The following is a 24,653-nucleotide window of genomic DNA, read 5'->3' as shown; positions in this document are numbered from 1 at the left end:
TTCATTCGACCCAGAAATGACATATGAAGGACAAACCAACCGCACTGAGGTGAGTCGTCCTTTGTCCTCACTAAGCAGACACGGATTATTAATTAATTAATCTTGCATTAAATGGTCAAAGTTGTGATTATTAGCAGTTTTCTCAATTATTGTGAGGCCCACAAGGAACCAGTCGGACTTGAGGAATAAATGATTAGAAAATTGGAATTAAGAAAAACTCATGGTTTTCAGGCGTATACTTTCATATATCGAAAATTGTATTATATTTCAGATGATTAAGTGCTAAGCTAAGTTGGAAAAGCATCAGCGTAACTGAAGTCTCGCTATATAGACGGTTTTCACCAGAGCACAACCCCACAGCACTTCCTTTTTCTCAGCATTCGGCAAACTGCAGAAATATTCACTTGACATCGTTACTTTTGTTTTCGCCACTCAGCTGTATAGACGGTTTTCACAGAATGGTCAGTCCTGCACTTGAATGTTTTTTTTTTTATGTCCATAGCAAACACTGCAACAGGAAGTGAGCTGGGGTTCAATTTAGAATGTTTTTGTTGTCAAGTTAAAACCGTCTATAGAATAACACATACCGGTACATGTATATAAATATTGCTACTGTATGTTTGTTTATGTATGTCTTTGATCTATTATGTCTTGGAGTTTTATCTAAAATGCTTTATGTAATTTCTCTAGGTTTCCTAGAATGTTGTCAGAAGAGGAAGAAAAAGGCTTTTACAGATGCACTCTCTTGAACATCAAGATCATTATTTTTCACCACTTGTTGACTCTTGTGGCACAGGACATCAACACATATGAGAAAAGTGCAGCTTTTTTATGGACCTTAGAAACATTCAATATTGGAAAATCAGTGGTCATAAATAACATTTAGAACAATACTGTAGGATAACAACTGCAAATCATTCAGTTAATATCTCTCATATTCAAACGTATTACTTGCAAAGACGGTGCTTATTTGACAGCAACATTTGGTGTGGGCTCGATGGAGCGGAGACTTACCTGGTGTATCTGAGAGGTCGAGGCCACAGAGAGAGCCTGGGACAGCCAGCAACGAGGCTCCCGAATCCACATCGAGGATGGCTGATGGTCTTTCAACTAGGAACCAATGACAATGTGATACAGCATAGAGATGTACAGTCAGTGGCATAGCATTGCAAAACACAGGGAGAAAGCAAAGAGCGCGAACAGGCAAGCTATCTTCAAAAAACCTCATTCAACTTCCTCGAGGCTTCTGTGCCCTCAAGCCACGCCTAAAACTAAGGTATTTCAATGGCTTTTGCTCCACTCATCTCAGACTGTAAATGGAAGGTTCAGCAAATCACTTTCAATCATGAGAGACTCGTAGGAAGGATGAATGAACTTTGAAGTGGCTCTAAAGGTGTAGTGTGCCTTACCAGCTTCAGGTGAGGCCTGCAAGCCGGGTATTAAGCATTGATAGTCTTCAGAGGCCTTCATCTCAGGTTCTGATGATAGGATCAGAACCAGGTCTGATAAAAACAAAGTCCAGGTTACTTACTGTTTATTACACATTAATACCCCGCCCCCTCCCCAACACACACACACACACACACGCACGCACCATTAAGGGTGTGTGGGGGGGATCGATACAGCATAGTATCGCGATATTTTGTGGGCAATATATCGTATCGAATGCCAAGTATTGTGATATTTTATTATACAAAATGTCAAGTGCATCATGCAACATTTATGACTGGTCAGTCTGTCTGCTTGACAATCCCATTTTACTGCAATAAAAATGATTGAAGTGAGATGAACAGACTGGAAACTTTATCTCATTAGATAAAACACATGTTGACAAAGTTTTTTCCATTGGGGACATAATTTGCAGTTGAAAAAAGGTAATAAATCACAATATATCGCAATACTCAATATATTGCAATACTAGCATATCGCAATACTATCGTATCGTGACTTACAGAAAGTATCGTGATAATATCGTATGGTGGGGCATCTGGTGATTCCCACCCCTACTTACCATGAGGCTTTTTGTCAAAGTCATTGGTTAACAGGTCCACTGCAGTGCAGTCATTGGTTAACAGGTCCACTGCAGTGCAGTCATTGGTTAACAGGTCCACTGCAGTGCAGTCATTGGTTAACAGGTCCACTGCAGTGCAGTCATTGGTTAACAGGTCCACTGCAGTGCGGTTGGAGAAGTTGTCAAATTTGTCATCGTCAAAAGGGTTCCATGCGGGCTGTGTGGGAGTGTTGGTGGCAGAGCCAGAGGCAGGCGCGTCCTGGCCTGCATCACAGAGCCCGGGCTGAACGGACTGGACGTTCGGCCGACTCTCACCGAGTGATCTAGAGGGAGGAAAACACATACAATGATATTTAGAGATATTATTTAAGAGATGAAAAGACAGAAATGAGCTGAACTTCATTCACTTCATGGATGGAGGTCAGAATTTAAGATCTGGTCCAATGTGACAGTGACAGAGTATAATGGTTCGTACTGTACACACTACCCGACGGTCATCAGTCGTCAGTCACTGTTCCCTTCACACTACACAACTGTCTGTCTTGTAATCAGGAGTGTTTGTGTCATTGTGGTTTTCACACTTTATGACTGAGCTGCGACAGGCGATCACACGTTACAAGATATTTCACCAGACGAGTCTGCAAACGCAGCCTCACACTGGCTTTATTCTTTCTAAACACATGCTCGCACAACATCCACCACAACATCTACAGTATGAGTCATTCTACAAAATTGGTTCAATGTCAGATCTCAAATATTATTTTGAGTTTCAATAGATAATAGAATGATCTTAGTAAACATAAAAAATTTGCATAGCTACTTAAATGCTTTTTAATTGTCTTTTTTGGTTGTCGGACAGCAGTTTGTACCAATCCCGTAGAACAGTGGTGCCCAACCAGTCGATCGCGGTCTACTGGTCGACCGCGGACTCACCCCAGGTCGATCGCGTCAAAAATCGATTACGGTATTAAAAAACAACAACAAAAAAACTTTTTTTTAAAAATAATCAAATAAAATATAATGGAAGTACATGCAGTTGTTTATTTTAATTATGGATCATAATACAATGCAATTCCAAATGCACTTTTATTTTAAAAGTAGCCACACAGTGAGAAAAAAGAAAGTGAGAAAAAATAAATCATGTATTGGGGAAAAAAAGTGATGCTGTGGTGACCACAACATAGTCTGCTAGTGATCTAGCAGGCTTGGGACAGAAACCTCAAGTGCAGTCATGTGACTCTGGTGGATTGAGCAGCTGGGGCTATTTAAGCTAATCAATGTCTCTTGTTCTTCAATCTACGTCTCCTAGCACAGGAGGCAACTAGACCATTCCACACAGCCTGCAGCTACTAGCTAGCTTATCACTCTGTTAGCTATAGCTACCAACGTGCTGTAACATGTATGTACATAGTTAGGGATCTGGAATAAATGATGCCAGCGACATGCTGGATCAACTTTTACCTTCCTCATCTGTCATTCCCTACAATGCATCGATTTAAGATGCATCGAGATACATCGATAATCGTAATCGAATTTAATCATAGCCCTCTGAATCGTAAACGAATCAAATCGTGAGGCCAGTGAAGATTCACAGCCCTAATGTCAAGTGGTTGTGGGACAACGAGAAAGTGTTGTGAGGTTAGTTACTGCAGGCTGGAAACGATGTGTGTGCGTTTGCGATGTTGAAACTGGACTGGTAGATCTCGGGAGGCTGGCTACTTGAAAAGTATTTCTTCGGTCAAAAAAGGTTGGGCACCCCTGCCGTAGAATGACCTCCTCAGTCAGACCACTTGCCTGCCTGCAGCCTGCTGCTGACAGCAGACATCACCCCCGGGCGTGTCTGCCTCACTACGCTCTGCTCTCCCGACACCACCAGATATCTAGCAGGCTAGACATTTTTCGGACCTCGGTGACTTATCGGTGAGTACGGTACTCGGGGGAGCTCCCCGCTCGCCTCTGTGGACAGTTCACACTTAAGCCCAATTTATGCTTCGTCTGCCGACACTTTTGAAATGGTCGCCGACAGAAATGAGGACTTGAGTCGACACTTTCAAGTGTCGGCGAGCAGCGTCTGCTACCTGGTGAAATGTCTAGTGTCGCTGACTACGTCATAGTATCGCGCAAGTCTGATTGGCTATATAGACGGCACGCGCTTGACTTTCTTGTTGTTCCCAGAGAGAGAGAGGAGGTGAGTTGTGTGGTTGTGTGCTGTTTATATGCGGCTGCAGCCGAGTACGTTACATCTTGCCTCCGAGGTGGTTTCACTGTGCATTTCGTTCCCTCTGCAGCTGCTTATAGCTTTCGAGTGTCACGTGACCGTTGAACCGAGGCGAACGTCCTCTGAAGTATAAATGCAAGACCATGAGCGACACTTTCTTTTTCGTCTGCGACCATGTGCTGAGCGACACTTTATAATAAGTATAAATTAAGCTTTAACACGCGAGCGCCGATTTGCAAGCCCCGAGCCAACGTGATTTGCCTCTGATCAGAGGGGGGTTCGTCTTGGTGCGCCTAGTCTCAACTAGGCATTAGCGACCAGATGTGAGGTCATGGTCTTACTCCAGTAAATGTGTGGCTTACAGGATGAGGGCAGCATCTCCAGCACCTCCTTGTAGTTGTGGTGAGGAGTCGCTCGCTGGACCTCCAGTGACGGCAGTCTGTGTGACGTCGACCAGGACACCGTGCCTCTGATCCTGCTCTTCAGTAGCCTGCGGGGACGCAGGCGGAGTCTGACTCTGTTCGAAGAGGCATCGAGTGACGAGGAAAGCACAGGACAGTAGATCAACACTCAACAACGTGTAAAATCACGGGAAAGTCTCACAGGCAAATTCATGCATTTAAAATGTTAGCAACAGCACACGGTATGTTTTCATTTATATAAACAATCAAATATTTTGACACATTCATAGGGATGAGAAACGGAAGCGGAGATGAGGCCAAGCGTTGAATGCTGACGGCATCAGGACGATAACAGATGGATGCATGGATGGATGGATGATGGATGGAAGACATAACGGTTACTCAAGACCATGCGAGTGAGTTAAAGACTTCATCCAAAAGCAAAACAAGGGGGGAGATGATTCATTCTGACAACTCCACAATGACATGATGTTCAGGCAGTGTTTGAAGTTGGATGGTTACTCTAGCAGCAGGTGACCAGTTACCGTCTTCTCGATCTCAGCTGCTTTTTGGCTGCTCTGCACCTGGGCAGGCGACGGCTGGAGAACAGGTTGCTGCTGAGACGCAGGCGATGGCTGGAGGACAGGTTGAGGCTGAGACGCAGGCGATGGCTGGAGGACAGGTTGAGGCTGAGACGCAGGCGATGGCTGGAGGACAGGTTGAGGCTGAGACGCAGGCGATGGCTGGAGAACAGGTTGAGGCTGAGACGCAGGCGATGGCTGGAGGACAGGTTGCTGCTGAGATGCAGGCGATGGCTGGAGGACAGGTTGCTGCTGAGACGCAGGCGATGGCTGGAGGATAAGTTGAGGCTGAGACGCAGGCGATGGCTGGAGAACAGGTTGAGGCTGAGGCGCAGGCGATGGCTGGAGGACAGGTTGAGGCTGAGACGCAGGCGATGGCTGGAGGACAGGTTGCTGCTGAGACGCAGGCGATGGCTGGAGAACAGGTTGCTGCTGAGACGCAGGCGATGGCTGGAGAACAGGTTGAGGCTGAGACGCAGGCGATGGCTGGAGGATAGGTTGAGGCTGAGACGCAGGCGACGGCTGGAGCACAGGTTGCTGCTGAGACGCAGGCGATGGCTGGAGGATAGGTTGAGGCTGAGACGCAGGCGATGGCTGGAGAACAGGTTGCTGCTGAGACGCAGGCGATGGCTGGAGGATAGGTTGAGGCTGAGACGCAGGCGATGGCTGGAGGATAGGTTGCTGCTGAGACGCAGGCGGTTGAGCGGAGGCTGGCTTGGCGGGAGAAGGCTGAGCCTGGCCAGCTTGTTTACGTCGAGCTGGCCGTTGGGGCGGGGCCGGGCTAGATGGGGGCGGGGCTGCTTGCTGCAGGATGGGACTGGCCAAAGAAGGAGATGTGATCTGCTGCTGCTGGACTGCAGGCTGTGGTTGGGCGCCGTCAGTCTTGGTCACGGACGACGCTCCTCCCCCTGCTGTGGCGATCTCTGCTCCTGTAGCCGCTATTGGCTGCACTGGCTATCACACAAAAGATGGATGACACAATCTGTTGTCACCAAAGCAAAGCCTCACATCTGGAAACCCAGGTTCATCCCATAAGAATAACGCTCTGAATCAGTGCTTCAGGACACCAAAGCAACATGTGGTGGTAGCCATGTGTATGTCAGTCCCCACCCAGACATGCACGGCCTAAAAGGCTCAGTTATGATGTTAAATACGGATATGGACGGAGCCTTCTGTCCGTACTCTTGCGTTCATTCCGTGCGTAATTGTGCACGTTTTCTGAAACCTTATGGATACGGACGAAACGGAGCAGTTCCACATACACACTCACACATTTGACTCTCTACTGCCCACTAGTGGATGTATTGCTTAACATGATGCCAACGTGAACGACACATGCAGTGACGGTTACATCGTTTGAAACAGATCTATTTATTTTCATAGGAAAATGGAGAATAAATTAGATTGAACATGCATTGCAGGTTTACTGAAGATTTGCCATCTGCATTTATTTGTTTTTCTTTCCCAGATAAAAGACAACATATTTGCTTGTATTAATTTGCACCTCCACCTGTACAGTTATTTAGTGTAGCATGACTTTATGCATGTTGTTACTCATTTCATGATCTGGCCACTTTACCGATGGGTTTCCAAGGTACTGCTGTGTTGTCATGGCAGCAGTGAGGGGGGGCGGGGGGCTTTTGTAAGGAACATAAAAAAACATTTAAATAACAAAATCCCCAATTTGACCACTGTGGCAGTACCGCAGCAGTACCGCAGCAGTACCGCAGCAGTACCGCAACAATGTGGTCAAACTAACTGAGTAACAGTACCTGCTTCTGCTGAGCACCAGCCTGATTGGAGCTGTTCTGTGATTGGCTGATGGCTGCCTGTGGCTTCTGTGACTGGAGAGCAGCAGCTGGCTGAAAGAGGTCTAGGCTGACTCCTGTGGGAGGAAGAGACGACTTGTTACTCGACAGCATGCCAATATTTTGTACTCAATTTAGCATCGTGCAGAATAATGTAAAATATCAAACACAAATATATATGTAGGGACATTTGAAATTATGTTTAAAAACAACATGTGTAAAACAGAATTTTATAATCACAGATTTAAAAAAAATCTATGAGATTTGTATCAGGTGCAAAAAATGACAACTGAATCAGCATTAAGTGACAACACAAAGAGAGAAAAAGGTGTTTTTTCTTCACTTTGATTGGCTCAGGAAGTTGAGAAGAAAGGTAACAACAAGTTCACACCACAACGGCAGATTCACCACAGGGCAGATTCACCACAGGGCAGATTCACCACAGAGCAGATTCACCACAGAGCAGATTCACCACAGGGCAGATTCACCACAGAGCAGATTCACCACAGGGCAGCGGAAACGTCCTGATTCTTGCAGCTCTGCAAATGCTTGTTGAAAAGATGGCACACCTCAGTGAGCGAGGCCTTATCCAAGAGCACAGGCGTCTGTTAAACTCTGCGTATTTAAAGGATTTCTTGGCCTGGCGGTAATGCCATATATGTATGTTCTCCTAAAGTTGCAATATGCTACTTTTTTTTCCACATTAAAATTAAAATTAATTATTAGGATAGATTATACATTATCGGTGTGTGTCTGTCTGTGACCCTGTGTCTACACGTCCATAATATCAGGCCTCAGGCATAAAAAACTATTTAAACACCATTGTGGGGCACTTAAAGGGATATATCGCTTTTTTGTATGTGGGGTTGTATGAGGTAATTGCTGACAGTCAGTGTACTAGATGCAGTAGAATGCAGCCGGCGCACATTTAAAAAAATCCGAACTATCCCTTTAAGTCAAAGTCTGAATCGGTACAGACTGGATCTGCTGCAATAGATTACTTATATTGTTAAAGAGGGAGAATTTCTCTCACACTTCCTTCAGCAGAGTGGCACTCCTCTGATTACGACTGTGAGGATCAGGACCAGATCAGGACCAGGGTGATCAGGACCAGATCAGGACCAGGGGTGATCAGGACCAGATCAGGACCAGGGGTGATCAGGACCAGATCAGGACCAGGGGTGATCAGGACCAGATCAGGACCAGGGGTGATCAGGACCAGATCAGGACCAGGGGTGATCAGGACCAGATCAGGACCAGGGGTGATCAGGACCAGATCAGGACCAGAGGTGATCAGGACCTGTAGCTCAGTGATCAGGAGGACAGAGGCCTGCACTCACCTATGGGCGGAGCTGCTCCAGCAGGGATATTGGCTCGCTTGCGAGGGGTGAGGGCAGCAGGCTGGATGGGCAGGATGCCGGCAGTAGGCTGAGTGTGGGCTGCTTTCGGCCTCTGTCGAGGGGTGATGGACGTTTCAGTGGTGGGAACTGGATCTGTGAGTCTGGGAACAAATGAGGATATTAGCCTTATTGTCAATCATGGCAAACAGTGTTCAAATAATTAGCGCACACACATATATCAAAATACTGGAATTTATCAAATAAAACAACAATGAGTAGAGAAACTTAAAGAAGACATTTGTGAGATTTTAAGCAATGATATCTCACTACTATAATAAGACGATTAATGCAGAACCTCTGAAAAGGCTGTAATAATGCATAATACATGTTTGCCAAACCCACCAAGGCCACAGCCATTTTGTTACTACAGCTTTAGTGGGGATATACTGTCATGTAAGCAGATGATGCTTACCTCGCCTTCATCTGAGTCTGGCTCTTCTTCGCTGCAGCAGCCTCGCTGGCTTTGATTGGCTCAGGAAGTTTAGGAGGAATCGGAGAATTCTGGATTATGGAATAGAACGCAAAAAAACGTCAAAGTCGTACATATTTACTTTAGTCCGGTAAGAAGAGTCATCAGATGGTAGCATTTGATATAATGAATTACTTTAGGGAAAAAATTATTTTCAAACATTCACACATTTAAACCAGGAATCTATGTAGAAATTGCACAACACAGCACATCCTGCCCCACTGGTACAGAGACAAAACGTCACAAGACAAGGTATTTTGGTATAACACATTTTGCACCACAATATTCATCACAGTGCAGTAGGAACGTCCTGATTCCTGCAGCTGGCAGTTTCTATTGATGTTATTAAGGCATCTGTTTCTGTAGGTCAGGAACAGAACCCAAGGCATGCCCCACTGAATCCAACAGGACAATCAACCCCCGGAGAAAAGGAAGACAGACAGACCATAAATACGCCACCTCAGACCCCCGGTGCTGAGAGAGACTGACCTTCACATTCTGAACAGGACAAGTCCGCTGAGCTAGTTTGAAAGCAAAGTGGGACACCTGGAAGATGTCTGGTCTTTTGTCTGGGTCTGGCTCCAGCATGTAGCCTGACAAACACCGTGCAGAGAGAAGACAGTCAGACTCAAGAAGGCGAAGTGGAAAAGAGCCACCAAAGTATAGTATGACTCGACCAGCCATTCCCAACCTTCAATGGTCTTCTTGAATTCAAAAAAGACCAAATACATGACCTTCACTCGCTCTTGCTCTAAAGCGGTCGATTGCACCATCCCGACACTAGAGGGCATGAGTACATGTCGGTAATCTGTTGAAAAAGCTTAGATCTATGGATTATGGTGATGTGATTTACTTGCATGCAGCTTCATCCCTACTCGAAAAATGTGATTCTGCATATCACACTGCGTTAGGTTTTGTAACAAATACAGGCTCACGTTAACCTGACTCTGCCAGACGGGGCGGTACTGTGTTCACAAGACACGCATAGCGCCCCCGTCTGGCAGAGTCAGGTTATGCTCACGCACTCACCATCGCCTTTTATATGAAGCCTTAGGCTGGTCTTCTCTACATCAGAGGAGAACAAGTCATTTTGTTGTGTTTTATTTTCAAGGCAAATGCTCCGGCCTTGAGATTTTCAAGTTGGGTCATGAGTCGGAAAAGGTTGGGAAGCGCCGGTCGAGACGATAGGAGACACCCGAACCCCACAACCGCACTGAGCGAGACCGAAAGCCGTGTTAAAACAGGAAGTTAGGCAAAAGGAGGACTAACGGATGAGGCAGTGGATATCGTAGGAGTAGCGGGAGTTATCCGGAATGGTGAAGCTGCCGTCACAGATGGCCACCTGGCTTTCACCGAAGGGCAGCGTGAAGAAGCACACCTTGTACAGCAAACAGCCCAGTGCCTGGAGGAGACAAGACACACCGATGCCCCATCCACCAAACACACACGCACGCACACACGCACACACACACACACACGCACACACAAACACAAAGTTAGACAACAACAAAACAAAAATCACGCAAGTAAACAGAAAAAAAAAATACACATTTTTCTTTTAAAAGAAAATCATTATTATTTGCAGCAATCTCCCTCTACTTTGGTGGTACAGTCTCTATGGACTTTGTGGAGTTCGCTATAGAGCATGTCTGGGAACGCCCACAAAATGTTAAATGGCTGGCGCGCGAGTGGGGTAAAACCGCCGATATATCTCATGGGCTGACTCACCAAAAGACGGTGCTGCGGCTCTAAACTACATGTTTGGGGGTTCTAGAGCAGAACACAAGACGTCTGCTCAGATGTGCGTTTACTGCGGTGGTTAAATCCCTGATTGTGTCTGCCTGGGGTTGGCTATCAGCTAAATTCTAACTTTGCTGAATGGATAGAACGGGGGAATTTACCCCACCCTGACCCCACCCCCAGGCTAACCCAGCGTCTATTGTGGGCGTTCCTAGAGCCTGTATGGGCGTTCCCAGACATGCGGACTGTCTCTATGGTAGTGATCACACAATGTGGTAGATGAGGCATATAAAAGGAAGATACACAGAGTTAGCTGAGGCTTAACCGTGAGGCTGTAAAAATAGTGCAAGCCAAAATCTCCTATAGGCAGGGAATTGTGATCAGGGCTCGTCGTGCATTCCTTTATAACTGGGAACTGGTAATCTTACGGTTCAAAGGTCATGAGCTGGGACGGTGACGTCACCAGAGCTGGTATTTCCCATTCCAAACTCGTAGGAGCTTCAGCAGCCCCGACCTCGAAAATCCAAGATGGCTGCGCCGCGCAACAACAGTAGTATAATCGCAGTAAATGCTGTTTTTTAGCATTTCTGTCTTGTTTGTGTCTCATTAAATCATCTGTACACACAGCACGGCCTACTTCTATCTGTGTGGACATGAGGCTGCAGTGTTTGTATGCGCAGAATGCCATGTTAGCAACTGTTATTGCTAACAATGGCTAGCGACTGATCTGACCAGTGACCAGTGAACTTCCGAGCTCAACTTTTCTGCAAATGGAACGCTAACAAAACAGATGTGACGTCATTTAGTCTCCACAAAGGCAGCTTGTAAAACAGCCGAAAGAGTTCTGCCTCTACTTGGGGTACAACGCATGGAAATCTATGTATGACTAATAAGACAGTAGTCTTAGACTAGACAGCAGAACTTTTTGATTATGCTTGGCACTAACGAACAGAGGCGATAATAAATCTATAAGGCTTATCGCAGGGAAAGGTGTTGTCAAAGTTTGAACGGGACTCACCCAGACATCTGCTTTAGTGGTGATTCTCTTGTTGTTGTAGAGGTTCACCATCTCAGGAGCACGATATGATAAAGTCGTGTACCTAAAAGAAGCCACAAATAAATGATGAGGAAAAGAAACAAGAAAAGTACCTATTGGTGCCGTGGTAACAGAGTTGATATAACAAAACATTTGCAGTATTATTGGCTGCATATTCAATACATTGTGTGACCAAAACATATTCAGGTATGTGTGACACAGTATGTATCTTCTTCTCATATTAGCCTGATAGGTAGTTCTTAGATTCACGTGGTACAAGACAATTTTGATTCCAACGTCGATTCACTGATCACGATTATTGTATATAGTAGCTACTGAAATGTTTTGCTAATGTCTAAATGGAGCCTTCTTGCCTTGCCTGTTTTTGACTTGTGCATACATTTCTTTTTTCTGTATGTGAGTACTTTGAGAGCAAAGCAAACCGTAGTCCAATTCCTTGTATGAATGTGTTCATACTTGGCCAATAAAGCGGATTCTGACACAATGTTAATTGGAATTAAAACATCTCAGAAAGCGAGCAATAACACAGCAAAACAAAGTTACATGACAAACACAAATACATCAATATCAATGCAGCTGTGATGGAATTTTTCAGTTGGAATTGATTAAAGAATGTCTGTTGGGCTTGATCAACATACATAGATGAGGCATGCAAGGTACACATGTTTCACTAAATGGTGATTTTAGCATTAATAACAAATATTTTCAGCAGTGCTGTGCTGACCAAATAGAAATGAGGTGAGAAACTGGCACAAACTCAATCCACAGTCATCACAATGTCTCACATTAATAATCTATTCTGCCAATATCCTTGCTGCATTACCTCAAATAAGTGATGAGTGAAAGAAAGCTACAACAACGATCACCCAAAAAGATGCTAAGAGGCACAAACTTTTTGATCTCCTCGTCCACAGTGGCCACTCCATCAGTCTGTGGGCTCTGGAACTTGTTGGTGGCGCTGCCAAAGTCACACAGCACGTAATGACCCTTGTCATGCAAGAGGATGTTCTCCACCTGCAGACACATCATACTGTAGATGAGACGTAAACAAGAGGATGTTCTCCACCTGAAGATACATCATAGATGAGACGTAAACAAGAGGATGTTCTCCACCTGAAGATACATCATAGATGAGACGTAAACAAGAGGATGTTCTCCACCTGAAGATACATCATAGATGAGACGTAAACACAGCCAGTCAGACGGTGAAGCACATTTGGTTTAGGATGACACCGGGTTCAAAATCAAAGGGCCCCATTCAGACTTTCACTTAAGCGCTGCACAGTAGAGTGTTGCTGGCTGTGTGCCAAGTCACACCTGCAGTTTTTGCACGAGGAGAAGCGTCTTCCTGCATGATGCACACATGTGATGGTGAATAGTAGATGAGGGCATGGCCACCTTCACATTAGGGGTGGGAATGGCAGAGTAACTCAACAGATCTACCCTCACTATAAAGTGGTCTATTAGCCTCTACGATCTCTTGGAGCTGAGCGTAGGACTTTAGGATTCTAACATTTGAATGTAGGTAGATGTGAGATATTTGCCCGGCCTGCTAACTGTCTCCCATCCCAAGGTCCACCACCCTGCTACCTTTCCATAACCAGTGAGCAATCACCGTAGGTTAACGACAGCTTATCTCTATGCGACAGTTGGTGTGGCTGCTGGTAAACCTTTATGCAACTAGGAATCTTGCGCACTAGGGTGGAGACTCTGGAGATGATGCGCCATGGATGCGGTTGTGGAACTCGCCCGCTCCGCGGGCTACCAAAATCGTGACTGACAGACAGACATCGCCCACCCACCTAGGCGCCATCATGCAACTGTGCGCCATCGGCTCGTACTACATCACAGTTGCTTGAGTGACATCATTGATGACATGACAACTGCCTGAGTGACATCACAGTTGGGCAATCACAGTTGCTCCAGTGACATCACTGATGATGACGCCACAACAATGCTCGAGTGACATCACTGATGACATCACAATTGTGACCGACACCGCTGCCACACGCCCACCCACTTAGCCAATTTTTAACTGATAAATAAGAGAAGGGAATGTTGCTTTACTGAAGATCCGATCCCTCCCTGGGTCGATGAGGGTATCGCTATCTTCAGAAACTAGATGAACCCACCAGAAGCTTCATCTAGTGGACCAGGCATGTCACACTCTTATCTGTTGATCTTTTACATCATTAGATCTGTACGGTGGGTTGCCTCTGTAAGCCCACTCACAGGATATGAAAGAGAGTTCAGTTAATTCTTTAGATGATTTGCTTTAATAAAATCTTTAGCACAGTAGCGGTAGCAGATGCAATGAACTCAGTACAGTTTGAATTGTCCAACGGACAAAAATGGATAAAAGATTGAAAGTGAAAGTAAAAGGACAATAACACCGTTCCCTGGTTTACCAAGTTTCTAAAATGGTAAAAACCTCTAAACAGCATCTAGACTCATTTTTGTAAACTGCAGGGTGCACTGTCCCTGAATTGGAACTGTACACCTGTGAAGCGGGGGAAGGTCGTCCACTGTGGTCCACTGACTAGTAGCTGGGTTGCAGGCAAGAACACCAGGACTGGCCTTCATGTCAGATGGACCGCATCGTGAGGAAAAACTCTTGGCCCTGACCCAGGTTATTGGGGTAGATTTTAGATTTATTTATTTATTTGCACGATAAAAACAAAGCAGTAGAAACAACAACAAAAGAGCAAATTGTGCAGGTGAGATTCGGAAAACCCCTAGAGGCTTACAGAAGGAATCTCACCTGAATAGGCATTATAAACAAATACAAAAGTCATGTAATCCACACACAAACACAGTATACAGTACATACACATGAAAGATGGGAAATAAGGACATGATGTTTAGGAAGGTGTCAGGGCGTCTCTCCGTCTGTAGTAGTACCTGATGGGGGGGCCGGGGAGGTCGTCGTCTCCGTCCGCCTCCGGATCGAATGACACCGTCAGATCCACGTAGCGCCTCTCCGCCGACAGCTTGATCAGTTTGTTCATCGTCAGCTTGAATCTCTTGCCGTGTCCAGGCATCACAGGCACATAGAGCATCTTCACCCCGTGGACCACCATGGTGGGCTCAATCCCGTACTTCTCCCTCACTGCGCTCATGAAGTCAGAGACGGTGAAGTCCTCGTGGCCGCAGATCGTCCAGCGGTCCCAGATGGAGAAGCTGATGTCATGCCTGATGCGTGTCTGTTTGACGGGGGCAGTCTCGGTGAGCACCACCACGGGGATGGCTAGGTTGAAGAAGCAGTTTTTGAAGGATTCAAACCCGTAGCCTCCGACCACCTTGATCAGCTCCAGAGCCACCAGTCCGGCCACAGCGGCGGTTGTCGTAGCGATAGCTGGGATGATCTTGCCGGCGATGCGCTTGGTCTTGAGGCGGTCGGCGGCCTCGATGGCGTACATCCTGGCTCTGAGAGACGATGCCGACGCCACGAAATCCATGTGGCCGTTACTATCATCATCCTTCTCAAACTGCAGCGGGCTCACCTGTAACCTCTCTGCCGTGACGTTGTTGGCAGCAATGGCCTCCTCCAGCTGCGCGATGGCCTCCCTCTCCTCTTCACTGCTCAGAGACATCTTCACGTGATCCGGCTTCGGAGCCGTCTCGTCCGTCTCTACGCATTTCTCCGACGGTCGGTACTCTGGGATCTCGACACCGCAGAGAATCCTGGCCACCGCCCCTTCAGATAGATCCTCTTCTGAGTAGGGGATGTTATACATCTTTCCAATGAGCCGGGCCGTGCTGACAACGAAAGCGAAGTGCAAAGAGTCTTTCGAGTCAAACTCAATGGGCGCTGGAGGTCTTTTCGGTGACTGCCAAAACAAGCTTCCATCTTTTAACCGTGTGTCCAGGGGGACCGAGTGCAACAGCTGCAGGGCCTTCCTCTTGAAATACTTGTTGAATTTCAGGCGGGCGAGAGTAACGCAATGTTCCCATCGGCGAGGCCGCGTGCTCAGCAGCTTAATGACCTGGAAGGCGCCCTCCGGACTTTCCCTCGCCTGCATCCTCTGCAGCACTCGCCCAGCCGAGGAGTGGGTCTGCCAGAACAAGTTGTAGAAGGAGGGCTTGTGGACAAACGAACTCTCAAACTTGTCCCTGGCCCATTGGATGGTGTGCTCTATGACCGCGGGGAAGGACTTCAGAGTGCAGAACGGGATTTCCTCTTCTGGGGGGTCCCTATGGCTATTGTATGACTCGGTCAGGTTCGGCACTATGATCTCTGTGTGTCCTTTGGTTCCCATGGTGCCGGAGTCCAGGAGAGCTCTCTGGTTGGATACACAGCGAGTGTCCACATATCTACGGGCCTCCACGTTGTCCAGCGCCGTCACCACCAGCTGCTGGTGGCAGTAGAAGGAGTCGTCGTAGATCGCCTCAGTGGCCGGACACACCTTGTCGAGGCGAGCGTCCACCCGCATATCCGGGTTGATCTCCAGAGTGGCTACAGCCGCTGTGGTGCTCTTCGGTTTTCGAATATGACGCGGTCTGAAGAGAAACTGCCGGTTGAGGTTGGACTTTTCGATAAGGTCTGGGTCTGTGACGCAGACCTCTCCCGAGCTCTTGGTCAAACCCACACCGAGGAGGGCGAAGTTTTTCAGCATCTCGCAGCCGATGGCACCGCAGCCCACCATGAAGACCCTGACCTTTTGCAGTTCCAGGCACATGGATTCGCCGATGCAGGCACGCAATCCGTCATACCGATCGCCCCTGGGGGAAAATTCCTCGGCAGGAAGAGACTGAAGTGGCTTGACTACCTCAAGGGCATCGAGGTAAAACCACTGCTGCAGGGGCGCAAACTTCCCCGTGAGTGCCTTGAGAGCCTCCTGACTGGCTAGGCCTCCTACGGCTGCTGCTAATGGAGGGAGGGCTCCTCTCGCTGTCTTGGACAGGCAGTGCACCAGCTCAGCGTTCACCGGAGCTTTGTTCACGAGCTTCGCGTTTACTTCCTCGGTAAGCTTCAGTAAAACCTCAGCATCCTGTAAGCACCCGATGCTGGGAAGTCTGCCGTGCTGCTCCTGGAAGGTGTCCAGAGCCAGCATGGCTGCATGGATCTGCAGCGGGGCCTCAGGTTTACTGAAGTCTGGGGTGAGGACCTCAGGATTACACAGCTGTTTCTCCATCGTCTCAAATGTGTAGGTCCTGGGGCTTTTCACCAGGACGAATAAACCACCGTGTGCATATGGTTGCAGGTGGGATGTGTCTCCTATTGAAAAACTGCGCGGGGAAAGGACTGAAATGGGCCGCGCGGTGCCGTTGAGCTCCTCCATGCCGTTGACCTCTCTGAAGAGGACGCTCTGGCCCGTCTCCAGGCCATGGGTTCTGTTGTCCATGCAGGTCAGCACCCCGGGGTTGTCCTGAGTGATGCCTTGGATGAAGATCTCCTTAGGCTCCTCCCCAGTGGGGTCCGACAATTCAAACTCCTCCCCGAAGTCGCAGAACACCCGCACACAGATACCGTACAGATCACAGCCGATGAATCTGATGGGAGGCCGTTGTGAATGGCAGAAGTCATTCACCCTCTTCTGCAGGCTCACTCTGGCTTCGGTCAGAATCACACACTGGTACTTTCTGAGGAAGCGGAGATCACCGTTGTCATCCAGAGTCGAGGAAGACGTATCGACATGGACGTAGGGGTTCAGCTCTGCGACCCGACGGTGCACTGCCTCCACCCTCTTCCTTTGGCTCAACACATCCTCTTGGCGGATGAAGAAGTTGGTGCCCAGGTCGCAGGTCTCACACTGCTTGGTGTCGTGTAGGGTGACGACCTTCACGCCAGCCAGGACTATGTTCTTTGCCATCTCTACTCCCAGTCCTCCCATTCCACTGAGAAAGACTGAGGACTGGGCCATCTGCTGCATAGCATTGTCCCCCAGCACATAGCGCTGGCGGCTGTAAAGAGAGTCGTCGATCGCCATCGAGTCTCCATCCATGGTGGGAGAGGAGACGAGGGGGGAAATTAACCGGTGCAAGAGAGAACAACTGTACCTGTCAGTGTGCGTGAGGAGCTGACCAGAATTACCAATAGAAAGAGCACTATGCAGACATTGTGACATCATCAGTGATATCATCAGTGATGTCATAAATCCTTCTCAACTTATGCACAGAGCCATTGTGTCATCATCAGTGAGTGATTCACTGTCACTGATGATGACACAATGGCACAACACTCACTGGTGACATCATCGATGACACCATAATTGCTCGAGTGACATCACTGATGACATCAACAATGATGACATCACAATTGCTCGAGTGACATCACTGGTGACATCACAATTGCCCAAGTGCGAAGGTAGAATATAATGGCAAAATCAAGTAAAACGCCACGTCAACTGGGAGTTCCTATTGGAAAACTTGGGTATGATTTCTCAACCCCCAGTTGCTCACAGCGCATCATTTGACGTCATTTCAACATGGCCACCCACAATTGTATGATTTTTTCTTTTCTTTTCAACAATAGTATGCTTTCAGACCAATCAGCATACCAATACAATGAGTTGGTTAAACCCATACAACTAAACGTTAATGTTGTTATTAGCTGTTCGCTTACACAGCTAACGGCTATTAGCATGCATGGTTTTGCGACTTGAAGCCTGAAGCTCGAACGCACGTAGGTCGGACATGATGTGTTTGCCACTCCTATCATAAACGAATGCAGCATAAGTCCTGAGTCAGACACTTTTTGCTGGCTGCCGGCCTACGACATCTGGATAGTCTGAAGGAAGCTGACTCACAACCCTGAGCAAGTATCCCAAATGCTCAATGGGATACTTGCTCAGGTTTGTTTTTCTAAGCAAGGCAAGTTTATTTATAGCACATTTCATACACAGAGGCAATTCAAATGATGTCATCAGTGGCCGGCAAGCAGCCAGCTGGCTGCCTGGCAATATTTAACTCTATAAATGTGACGAGCAGGCAGCCAGCATCATGCGCTTTAATTACTCTGCTGTGTGTCTATTGAAGAAAGATGTTGGATGAGCTGGCATGCCTGCCCCCTGTGTGTCACTCCAGGTAACACGTGCACCTGTAAAAATCCTCATTAAGAAACTCATCTTATATTGTAAAACTCTTTTTTTTTAATATCAAAAATCTATTTTTTCTTCAGATTTTGTAAAGCATTTGCTAAAAAAAATACATACACACACACACACACACACACACCATTATTGATAAAGTGGGTCAAAACAGAACTTCACCTCAGTAGCCCCGGGGGTCAAGAGGATTAATTAGGCATTTTAAATCCGTTTTAAAAGCATGACTTATTGATGCTTTTAAAATATTTATGGTTTTTAACAAGGTGAACCTTGACGAGCGTCTCTCTTGTTCCTCTTTAACAAGATTTGTGATGGTTTAACTGGGTTTGTACTAGGTGGGAGTGGGAGTTCTGCAGTGAGTGCTTCAAAAAGAAAACAGCCTGTGATGACTTCCCAATAAGGAGTATTTTCCCCAGTAGTTTTTAAGATACAGTATGTTTAGTCTAATATTTCAAAAAGAAACCAATACACGAATAAGGACATAGGCTGTGGTGTGATAAGAACATAGACACAAGTGGCAGAAATGTTTCACCTTGAGGTCCCTGTGGATGATGGGCGCCTTGCGCTGGTGGAGGCGAGAAACAGCATCACAGGTGTCACAGAAGATCTGGAGCACCTCAGCCTCTGTGAAGCCTGTCTGGAGCCTTTGATTCATCAAATTGACCACCTGACCTCCTGCAAAAAATCCAATGTATAGCAGGCATAGGGGAGGTCAACGTCATGTGTGAATCCGTTATGTATGTCATTATCATTATTATTATCAGGCTGCATGATAGAAAAAATGATCATATAGCCGAAAAAAATACAGTTGAAAATTGCTGCCAACATTATAGTCGCCACAGCTTTGCTCTCCTTCCTTTTTTAATACAAAGACCATTGCCATAGCAACAAAAACAAAAATATGATTATGATAATTACCCCATAGGATCTCCATTATCTCTGGTTAGAAACAATCTTAATCATTTGTAAGTCAGTAATTGTTTACAAATAAATTGCGTGACTGTAAAACATCAAATAAAAGAGGATACCAATATGTAGCATTTCTAACTGGCCATTGCTGAAGCTATCACACGAGCAGAGATATGGTTCAACAAGAGAAGTCAACAAGCAAATCGTAAACATGTTGTTGTCCCCAACCAGTGATGTAGTTCCACCCTTGGGTCAGTCCCATTCATTGTCAATGCCGCCCCCTAGCGGCACAAAGTCAACATTACAGTGTGACTAACGAACAAACGACAACAAACGGACGGTCGGAGACTGATCCATTTGCCTTTTTCACACAAGCCATTTTGTGTCTAAAAGGCAGGAGGTAACACAGGTGCAACGTGCAACCAAAACACTAACGAGGGCCCCGGCACTGGATCCCCTAAATGGATTGGAAGTTGGAAATCGTCATTCATGTTTTTGCTTGCACCTGTGTTACCTCCTGCCTTTTAGACACAAAATGGCTGAGCGGGAGGATGCGTCTGCCTCTGCTGGTGACTAGTGAGACTGTAAGTAGACCATTTTCTGACTAGGTGATATCACTGGTTAGTTACTACTGCCTTGCCGCTGTTGTTCGAGTGAGAGGAATTTCTCACATTTAAACAGCTTTCTCTATGACTGAATACAGTACCGTAGCTTTATGATAGCATCATAAGGTTTTCATCAGAAAAGATAGATACACAGTGTTTGCTGTTTGTAATCTTTCCTGATGAAGATTTTAAACTAACTGTCCGCTGCTGTATAGCCCAATGTTTAATGCTCTGGCTTTTCAGAACTACGATACTTTAAAAATAGCAGTAAATCAATAGACTAGAGTCTCCAGTGGAATAAGAAAGGAAATCTTCCCTGTCTGATCTTCCTGCATGGTCATATGACTTCATTTGGATATTTTCAGAAGAATGAAAGTGAGAGAGAAGAGGACATTCTCCAGTTACCAGATCACTTCCCTACAAATTTCCCTGTAGTTACATGCTCGTGTGGAGTCAGAGTGGTCATAACATAAATTACTTACTTATAATATTAATTTCCATGTATGGAAATAGGATGGTGGTAACAAAACGTTTAATACAACACCACATTTACATAATCGTATACTGTACCTGACATAGTAGAACCTTATTTAATGGACAAATAGAGGCCATTTGGGTAAATTAAACATTTACCCAAACACCAGAACATGTTGAAGTTCCAGACCAAAGTCAATTCACACCAGCCAGAGGAGGTTTGTATGCAGGCTGCTGAGTAACAGCCTGCATACAAACCTCTTCTTAAAATAACAATTACATATTATTTTCTTTCGAAGTTTCTTTCTTACTCAAACATGCAACCGTATCAACTTATCAACGTATCAAAGGGACAGCTCACCCTAAAATACAAAATACATATTTTTCCTCTCACCTGTAGTGCAAATGATAATGCACAGACTTTGTTGTGAGCAGTTTCATGTAGGAACTATTTTCTTTTGCAGTCTCATGTAGGAACTAGCTAGCAGCTAGTGGCTGTAGTTTGGTCAAAAGAAAATAGTTCCTCCATGAAACTGCTCATAACAACGTCTGTGGATTATCTTGAGTAACGGGGTCATGATTTCTGGAAAGAGACATTGCTGTTGAGTTTTTCAAATGTATTTCTTTGGCACTTTGAGCACCACAAGCCGAGTGCCATCCAGTACCATTGTATTGGAGAGAAGGCAGAAACTCTGCGGCCGATATCTCCAAAACTCAGGCAACTAACACAAAACAATATAGATGGATAAACAGCACTACAGGTGAGAGGAAAAATATGTATTTTGGATTTTAGGGTGAGTTAACAGTTGGGCTGTGCTGAGAGGCTCCCATAATGCAAAACTATTTCAGGCATCATGTCCAACAACACTTACTTTGTCTACTGGAGTGGGATTTAATAGAGGAACTATGTGGAGAGAGTGCCCTCAAGTGGCCTACAGTTATTAAGCCTACTTCAGCAGAGACAACTAGAATAAAGTGAACCAGAGGACAAAATGTGTCTAAGGTAGGGACAGACTGGAAGTTGGCCAGCAGAACTAAAGATGAAGAAGTACAGAGCTATGAACCACTACACACTTCCTGGTTTTATATTTACCTCCTATGTGACCTGACCTTCAGGCAGACTTTCTCAAACTGGGAGGCAAAATGAAAAGGAAATCATTATTCATATCTGTTCATGACGTTCTAACATCAAACTGGTGCGCACTGCCAAGTGCAACGGTCTATAATTCACATCAAAATGTGGGTTATACTAGGGGTGGGGGAAAAAATCGATACACCATAGTATCGCGATATTTTGCCTGACAATATTGTATCGATATTTGGACGCCAAGTATCGATATAAAAAAAAAAAAAAAAAAATTGCAGGCCATGCCATGCCAGGCCACCGGGCATCTGCCCGAAGCGCCCGATGTTGCAGTCCTCGCCTGCAGTGGCGTATTGAGTCCAGAGAAGCTTAATAATGTAGCCTACGTGTGGGGCAAAAACAAAACAAAACAAAAAAACACTGCATGTTTTACTTCAGGTGAGGTCAAGGAAAATGTAGGAAAAGGAGTTAGACAAGATATCGAAATATTCAATATATCGCAATACTAGCATATCGCAATATCGCAATACTATCGTATCGTGACTCAAGTATCATTTTAGTATCGTATCGTGGGCATCTGGTGATTCCCACCCCTAGGTTATACACTCAAAAGGAAGCCCAAAGTCATTGGCTTATGAAAATAATATTTAACTTACAAAGAGAAAGTGTGCACAACTGATGTTTTAGCATTCAAGCCTGTCTGTTTTTGTCTCATGCCAGTTTATAATACACTGTTGTATGACGGAGTGAAACATTTTAATAGTCACTGTGATGTACGTTACTCTATTTATGATTTATGGTACTGCAACAATTTGATCAAGCCAAATGTTCAAAGTGCAGATACCTGCAGACGAGAGTCGACAAACGATAATCACATAAGTGACTACAGCACATCAAATGCCTGTTGTTAGGTACTTTATTTTATTCTTATATTTTAAAAGAGCTTTCCCTGAGATTAAAAGGTTTTATCCACAGAGGAGTTGTAGTTTGAGGGCCAGTTATGTTGCAATTACGCCACATTTATAATCCTTTTCCCCCATCCTACATGGCAATAACCAATCATGGTCAATCATGGCAACATGGCAAATGTCACTTGATACTGGACATTTCAGCGTATTTTACAGTATGCCTCTCCTCTATCCACCTTATTCCTGGACTTACGGTTCCCATGACTCTCAGCGGTTGCCGGTTGTCGACTTCCTGTTTACATTTTTTCCACTAGCAAGGACGTGCGCGCCGCTGTCAAAGAGTGGGAACGTTTGGCTTATTTGATCCGAAATGGCTAAAAATAGTAACGTTGTGTGGTTGCATAGCGGCGATATTTTACAAAAACGAGGTGAATGTCAATTCACTCGTACTGTACGGGCTTATTTGAGCCGAAATTGCTATAAATAGTATGGGGTTGCATAGCGGCCGCTTTTGTTTTGAAGGCTAAACATCCAAACCGGAACTCTTATTATTTGGTCATTGAACGTAGCTTTAGCGGTCTCTCTCTTTCAAGATTCAAGATATCTTCACTCCGTTGTACAATTATGCACGTGTGACATTATTGTGCTGGGGGGCTCCATTACAAGACACATGTAGGTACAAAGTCACAACAATTATTATGATTATTTTCAGTCTCTTTCGCTATGAACGGTCCTGGGCGGAAACAGGCAACCGGCAGCTGGAAACAGGGAGGGAGGGTGTCATCATGGAAGCGCCCACAGTCTCACCAGGAAACTCGTGAATATAATGAGTCTTGATAGGTTCTCCTGAAGCTTTTGGATAGAGTCAAAAAACAGCAGTTGACGTCCCTACACAAAGTATGGCCCATGAAGAACACCTCCAAGTCTGGATGTTCAGCCATGTTAGACGTGTTCACTTACAGCCAAAGCTCAGCAGAGGTGGCTTTGTTTACATATCAAGCTGTCACAACGGAATACAAATTAACTGTGAAATTGAAACACGTTCGGTCCTCAAAACCTTTGGTGGTCCCCCCCCCCCTCCCATTTTCCATTCAGCAGCACTCACTCACCCTTGCAGTAGTCCATGAGTATGAGGACCTCCCAGACCTCTCGTCCTCCCATAGCTGTGATGCTGGAGTCCAGGTAACCGACGATGTTCTTGTGACCGACGAGATCTTTCTGCAGGAGAGCAAACACACATTCGAGAAGCTTAGTTAGAACGGCTGTGCAAAACAGCCAACGTTAAACGACAATTATGAGGCTGCAAAGTGTGTGTGTGTGTGTGTGTGTGTGTGTGTGTGTGTGTGTGTGTGTGTGTGTGTGTGTGTTAGTTTACAGGAGCACAAAGAAAATGACATATTGCCAGAAAAGAAACAAAGACAATAATGGAATAGATCAGTGATACTCAACTGTGTGGCCCGCGATGGAATTGAAAATATATATATATATATATTACAGTGCACCTGAAGGCAACATGCAAGATACCCGCTGAATAAGCTGATTTAGCTGCTAAATTGTCAAATACCGCCGTCTGCTCGCTACCCAGGCACTTATGTATGTACTTAACCTAACTAACTTAACCTAACTAACTATCCGGCGTGCACAACATTGTCAAGACTAAACTCCAGCTGACAGCCCAAAAACCTACAATCCGCTACAGAAAAATGCATATTGTTTGTTTATTAACTGGCCCCTGGCCTTCTATCATTTCACGAAAGTGGCCCCCGGGCAAAGCAAGTTGAGTATCCGTGGAAGAGATGGTAAGGTGTGGTTGAGGTGTAGAAGATTAACAGGGTTAACATTTAAACTCTGAGACAGTGTCTGAAGCACCAAGAGCAGCAGGAACCTTGTTCTAAGTGAATGGGGCCCGGTGGGGAAAAGAGTCTGATCCCACCTGTTT

General features: G+C 45.8%; 1 protein-coding gene and 1 pseudogene across 2 annotated transcripts in view; both read right to left on the bottom strand.

Moving 5' to 3' along the window:
* Positions 1–24,653, bottom strand: part of LOC310795310 (uncharacterized protein) — a 51,172-nt gene that overhangs the window by 16,921 nt on the left and 9,598 nt on the right. Inside the window, exons 3-17 of the mRNA XM_083657361.1 lie at positions 23,824–23,932; positions 19,267–19,409; positions 12,578–12,699; positions 11,647–11,728; positions 10,158–10,290; positions 9,378–9,481; positions 8,832–8,920; positions 8,360–8,520; positions 6,984–7,096; positions 5,831–6,165; positions 5,176–5,787; positions 4,592–4,798; positions 2,012–2,334; positions 1,410–1,526; positions 1,015–1,110 (exon numbers count right to left, since the gene is read on the bottom strand). Coding sequence (XP_083513487.1) covers positions 1,015–1,110; positions 1,410–1,526; positions 2,012–2,334; positions 4,592–4,798; positions 5,176–5,787; positions 5,831–6,165; positions 6,984–7,096; positions 8,360–8,520; positions 8,832–8,920; positions 9,378–9,481; positions 10,158–10,290; positions 11,647–11,728; positions 12,578–12,699; positions 19,267–19,409; positions 23,824–23,932 — 2,746 coding nt within the window. The remainder of the gene's footprint in view (positions 1–1,014; positions 1,111–1,409; positions 1,527–2,011; positions 2,335–4,591; positions 4,799–5,175; positions 5,788–5,830; positions 6,166–6,983; positions 7,097–8,359; positions 8,521–8,831; positions 8,921–9,377; positions 9,482–10,157; positions 10,291–11,646; positions 11,729–12,577; positions 12,700–19,266; positions 19,410–23,823; positions 23,933–24,653) is intronic.
* On the bottom strand, positions 14,547–17,630 carry LOC310795669 (ubiquitin-like modifier-activating enzyme 6 pseudogene; annotated as a pseudogene). The gene has a single exon. The product of its transcript is annotated as a ubiquitin-like modifier-activating enzyme 6 pseudogene (transcript).

The sequence above is a fragment of the Poromitra crassiceps genome (genome assembly GCF_964638095.1).
Source record: "Poromitra crassiceps genome assembly, chromosome: 21".
Taxonomy (NCBI): domain Eukaryota; kingdom Metazoa; phylum Chordata; class Actinopteri; order Beryciformes; family Melamphaidae; genus Poromitra; species Poromitra crassiceps.
The sequence above is the reverse complement of the archived record's forward strand: the minus strand, read 5'-3'. Positions and strand labels throughout refer to the sequence as shown.